The sequence below is a fragment of the Phragmites australis genome, chromosome 12 (assembly GCF_958298935.1).
Source record: "Phragmites australis chromosome 12, lpPhrAust1.1, whole genome shotgun sequence".
In the NCBI taxonomy this organism is placed as follows: Eukaryota; Viridiplantae; Streptophyta; class Magnoliopsida; order Poales; family Poaceae; genus Phragmites; species Phragmites australis.
The window spans coordinates 24,822,337-24,828,125 of NC_084932.1; the positions used below are offsets into that span (position 1 = coordinate 24,822,337).

The window sequence follows — 5,789 nt, forward strand, 5'->3', positions numbered from 1 at the left end:
ATTCGTTTTCCAGATATGAATATGGATATATCCAAATCCGTTTCCCAGAAATAGATATGGATATGGATAATATGTGTATTCGAATATGTAGAAATACTTCTATAAAATATAAATATAAGTAATACAAAATTCCTTTTTTTTATCTTGTTCTCTTACTTAATTTTTTTAATCATATCTATTATTTTATTATTTGGTACTATATCACGTATACCATAGCGACAAATATGGCCCTTTCATCTCCTATTCAAACTTCCAAAATCATCTAAAGTTGTAGTATTATATTAAAGTGACTCTTTGCCTAAGGCCAATCCATTAAAAATGAAGTTTTTTTTTATGTTGAATTGCTACCATGCTCATGTTAAATATATTTATTATTTTAAAATTTATCATTAAAACTATAAGATATTTGCATACAATTAAATCTAGTTTATATTAAATAATCCAATTCGTATTTATATTTTAAAATATTCGGATTAAATTTATATTAAAATATAAATATCAACGTGAAAAATAGACTATTCGATTTATTCGATCCGTTTCAGCCCGGCTTACTCCGCCCGCCTTTCGTGGTGTGATGTGAGCACGAACGCCGAGGGAGACGCCGTGACGTACTCACATCTGCGTGTGTTTCGAAAAGAGAGGAAAAAAAGCGAGAAAAGAGAAAGAAAGAAAAGGGTGACCACGACGGCATCCCGTCGAGCCGAGGGCGGAGGACGAAGAGGCGGCGGCAGCGGGAGGCGGAGATGAGGAAGAAGCTCGGCACCCGGTTCCCCGCGGTTCGTGCCTCTGACCTCCTCCTCCCCCTTTCGTCGTCCGTCGCTCCGATCTGCCGCGAGCGCGCGTGTTCCGATCTGGGTGGTGCCGTGCGGTGTGGATCTCTCTCTCTCGCGGGATCCGGACGCGGCCGCCGCCGTTGGCTCGCGGTTTCTTTTGTGGGCGGCGTTCTCTGGGTTCTGCGGGGGCGAGGTGCCGTGGTGCAGAGGCGCAGATCATCTCGCGTGCTCGCGCGCGCGGGGGGAGTTAGTCGTCGTGTTTTTCTTTTCTTTTCTTTTCTTTAAGAAAAAAATTGGTCTTTCTCTCGGTGGTGAGCTGAGGAGGTTGAGAGTTTTGTGTCTGCTTCTGTGTTCGTGTTGTATGGAGGAGGTGAGGCGAGATCGGTGGTATTGGGGTCTGACTTTGGTGGAAGGACTGAGCGATTTGTGGGCACTCGCAGCCGACTAAATCAGTTCTGCCCTGGGGCTTTTTGGTGAGTGTTAAGTTCATGTTAACGGGACAGCCTGGTGCGATCTCGATACGCTGTCGCTAGGCTTCCGAGGTGCATCGGGTGAACCGGATTTGTGCTCTAGCGCCACTGTTCGCGCGCGCGGTATGGTTGCGAGATCTCCTGAATGTATGAGCGTGTATTGCTGGGGAATTTCGACGTGTGGTCTAATACAGGAGTGCTTACGCAGTGGAATTCGACATGTGCAGCCTCTATGGTTCGTGGGGTTTTATGGCGGTACAAATATTTGGAATGGCGAGAACTTTCACTGTTCTGTTGTTGCAGTTGCTGTGTTTAATGAGGGGAAATATCTTTGAGCACCTGATAGTAGCTAACTAATGATTAGTTCTTGCGAGTGCAAATTCACGATGAAGGAACTGCCTAGTCTGGCGTTGAAGTGCTGCAGGAGTGTAGGTTCAGATGCTCTTCCTTAGTTGACTTTCCAAGGTGCACACGGTGTACTAAATTTGTGGTCTCTAATATGCTTTTAGCATGCTTAGTTGTTCCAGAGGTTTCCTGAACATTTCTCGTGAGATTTTTGTGTCTTCCAATCTTTAAAACCTCTCATTGTTCTGTTGTCATGATACTAACATGAATTGAAGTTCGAAGCTACACAGACCAGTATGGTTTGTGCTGCAGGACTGTCTTCTATTGTATTTGGCTTTGCTAGATTTACTCATACAGCTTTCACAACTTCTTTTGCTGTTTGTGTTGATTACTGAGAATTTTGGGTTTTGCGTTTTGGTGTCTGTACTTATTACTACAGGTTGGATATATTTCGTTGATAATTTTGAGTGTTTGCCTTAGTGTTTTTGTTGTATACGATGCACTAGTTCCATACTATGCAGTGTATTGGAGGATTTGATTTTAAAAATATAAAAATATTTGCACAGTTGTAATGTGAAATTATCCCCTAATTCTGTTCTCTGTTATAATAGGCGCGGATCAAAAAGATAATGCAAGCAGATGAGGATGTTGGCAAGATTGCACTAGCGGTGCCTGTTTTAGTTTGTAAGTTTTGCTAAAATCTGTGTTTTTGTATTGATGCATGTATTTGCATTGCTATTCCACAATAATCTAGTAGTGCTACTTCAATAAAAGGTATGCTTATCAGCCTTTGATCTGAAAGGTAATATTTTGAATTTTTCATGGATGATGGACTACCATCAAATACTAAGGTACCTACAATTGTCTTTTCCTGACAAAGAAAACCTAAATTCCTCTTTTTTATTTTGTCATATAGTTTGATTAGTTTTCTGGACAAACTGGTTTCAGGTTCGTTCTTACCAATCCAATTATACAAAAGAGAAATTTACCTGAAAAAAATTATAGGAGTTTGTTTGGCCAACATTTTCAATTGCTTTTCTGAGTATTTGAGAAACATTGCTGTCATTGGTAGTTCTGTATATGTTGTAACTCTTAGTTGGAATCATGATGAAGCATATAAATTGAATTCCTGACATTTTGAATTTGTTGTTTGCGTGCAGCGAGGGCTCTTGAATTGTTTTTGCAAGATTTAATTGACCGGACTTACGGAATTACTCTCCAAAGTGGTGCAAAGACACTGAATTCCTTCCACCTGTGAGTTCGATTCCATCTGACATTTTGATCTTTATTAAAACTTTACATTGAATCATTCAATAGTGATTTTCATTTGTCATGTCTTGCGAGCTTAAACCTGAAAGCTTCCAATTGCTATGTTTGAACTTTGAAGTGCGTTATCAGATGTGCTGTTTACTTATCCCATCACACACACACACACACACACAGTGCATCTTTGTGTGATAGAGAAGCTGAGATTTTTTTTTTCTTTTTTACCATAGCTTCGGTTCAGCTCCTGATTTTTGGGGACACGTCAAATTTCAGTTGGCTTCTCCCATACACCTAAGCCTCCAAATAGCTTTGATGATCTCACAAGCATAAAGTGCTAGGTTTTACTCATTTTTGGATGTTTGGATTCTTTGGAGCTTCAAACTTAGTGAAATACCATCAAAAGCCCTCCTTGTCTTGTAGAATGCATAACATGTGCAGTTTTAAAGTTTGTGTGCAAAATATTTCTTTTGTGTGTTTCATGATATTTTACCCATTTCTTGTCAGTTAACTACTGCATCTCCTGGTTTGAGATCTAAGTTTAGTTTGACATATCTTTCCAAAATATTTCTTCCCCAAATCCTTTGCAGAGGAAAAGATTTTTTTTCTGCTTGCAATGGGAAAAGGATACAGAGTTTTTTTATAAATACAATGGCAGTGGATCCAAGTATTTCCTGTAAATTACAAACCATATGTTACTGGCAAGGGTTATGGATATCTTGTTTGGGGACAACTTATTTTTTATAACACATTGCAGAGAAGTTGGTTGATAAGTTGTCCAGAATTGATTAGATATAGCTCATGCCTCACATGACTATTGCACATTACATGCTATCTATATTCCCTTTGACAGATGCGTTGGAATATAGATTTGTTTGTAAATTCATTGATATAAAAGAGTACTATTTAAAAAATTAGCTGTTATCTAAGTTAATGTTCATAATATCTGTAGGTGGGATTCGAGAACTGGTCGGTCCCTGACTATGGCCAACTAATTTGTATAGAAAAAAAATAAGGTACTCAAATTAGATTCAACTAATGTTTCTGCCTGACCTCTGGAGAAAGCGATGAACAGATCGCTTTCGGTGGAAGTCTCGACTTGAAAACAGTCTTTTAAGATCTGAATGTTAAATATGAAGCTGTTGGTTTTGGTAACCAATTGAAAACTGGTATTTTTCTTTTCACTGTAAGCTATTTTATTGCGGTTTTTGGAACTTTAGCTATAGGAGATCTGTAGAGAGGATATATCCTCCGTTTTGGAACTGGGCACACAAACATGTATATTGAGATGGGGACTGTTATATATTGAGATGGGGACTGTTATATGTAGATTAATCTAGATGGGTGATAGAACTTTTTTCTTTTTTAAATGCTAGCTTTTATATTCAACTTTGAGCCATTAATGACTAACAGTTCTATATTTGTCTTCTGATGTTCAGGAAGCAATGTGTGAAAAGGTACAATTCTTTTGATTTCTTAACTGAAGTTGTCAACAAGGTACCCGACCTTGGTGGTGCTGATTCTTGTGGAGATGAAAGAGGATTACCTAGAAGAAGGTAAATTCAGTAATAATCAACTTTTCATGACTCATTGTTACATGTACCTAACTAGTGTTTGAAATTCACTTTTCAGAAAGTCATATGGCAGTGACCCGGAGAATGATGAATCAAGATCCAGCAAAGTGGTATGCCCTACATCAATCATCACAGACCACCTGATTCATAATGTTTTAGTAACGGATGAGTGATAACAAAACCTTTTCTTTTTGTATAGATCATAAGAAGCTCAAACATCAGCCCAAGAGGACGTGGGAGAGGTCGAGGTCGAGGGCGAGGACGGCCACCAACCAAGAGAAAGGAAGTTGGTTATGTACAATTTGAGGATGAGAGCAGCATGCTTGCTGAACAGGGTGAACCCTTACCAGGAGAGGATACAGTTCCAGAGACTATTCATGGCAATGAGAGCATACCCCAAAGTATACATCATCCAGTAGAGGCTCCATCAGCCGCTGTACCAGCTACAAGTTCTAAGGTGGAAGAAGCGAACACCGACCATCAGCCAGATTGGCCTACGCCAGATGTCATTGGTAACATCGGTGTTGGGCCATCTGGTTTTGGGCATCTGACGGTGCAAGTTGACGAGGATGAGGACTATGACAATGAGGATTAGGCGTAATCATCCTCTTGTTGCATGTACTAACAGGACAGTTCTGGTGTTGTAAAATGTAAATATAGTTTCAAGTAGTTTGTGCAGCTAGATGATGTTATTTAGTTGTCCTGTGTAACTTTTCAGTTTCCCAATAATTGTTTGCTAGTTGCCTCTCATTGACATGACTGACTATAAGTGTTTTGTCAGATTTAACCTAGTATTTGAGCAGTGATTTTCTGTTGTATAACATTGTGATCCACAGTAATTTTCTGTGACCATATTATGTCATTTAGCTATAATATTTTTGTTTACTGTATGGCTTTCACAGTTCAGGTCAATTTTGTTAGTATCATGTTTGTGTGGTAAATTGCACTGGGAAAAGGCCAATGTAATATAGACTTGGTACATTTATATAGTTCAGGGCTGTTGCATTCTGGCAATATCTAAGTGATGCTGTAAGTCAACTTTTGTAGATACAGAAAAATCCATCTTTCATGGTCAACATCTAGCATGTGAAAATTTTTAGCCATGTGTGCATTTCCAGTTTTTAAAAACCGAGCATGAACGAAGATAAGTCAATGAACTTTTTGGTACAATCAGAATTGTTACGAATACAGTTAAAAAAAAGAATTGTTACAAAAACAGTATGTGACAAAGATGGAGAAATTAAGCCACTGAAGCTGATGGAGATTGCCAATGGCATTTTTGGGACAAGATTTAGATCCTGTGCTACCAATTGTGGGTAAAATCAATTGAAAATGTAGTCTATGCAAATTATTCATCTTTAGTT

General features: G+C 38.8%; 1 protein-coding gene across 1 annotated transcript; it reads left to right on the top strand.

The window, feature by feature from the left end:
* The first annotated feature begins 591 nt into the window (after positions 1–591).
* On the top strand, positions 592–5,315 carry LOC133886567 (uncharacterized). The gene is made up of 6 exons (XM_062326234.1): positions 592–776; positions 2,200–2,272; positions 2,749–2,842; positions 4,291–4,407; positions 4,484–4,535; positions 4,625–5,315. Exons 1-6 carry the CDS (start codon positions 744–746, stop codon positions 5,018–5,020), a joined length of 765 nt encoding a protein of 254 aa, XP_062182218.1. The 5' UTR covers positions 592–743; the 3' UTR covers positions 5,021–5,315.
* Positions 5,316–5,789: the final 474 nt, after the last annotated feature.

Coding starts and splice junctions, on each gene's coding strand:
- LOC133886567 (XM_062326234.1), top strand. CDS start 744: ATGAGGAAGAAGCTCGGCACCCGGTTCCCCGCG. Junction 777..2,199: donor TCGGCACCCGGTTCCCCGCG/GTTCGTGCCTCT, acceptor CTGTTATAATAG/GCGCGGATCAAAAAGATAAT. Junction 2,273..2,748: donor AGCGGTGCCTGTTTTAGTTT/GTAAGTTTTGCT, acceptor GTTTGCGTGCAG/CGAGGGCTCTTGAATTGTTT.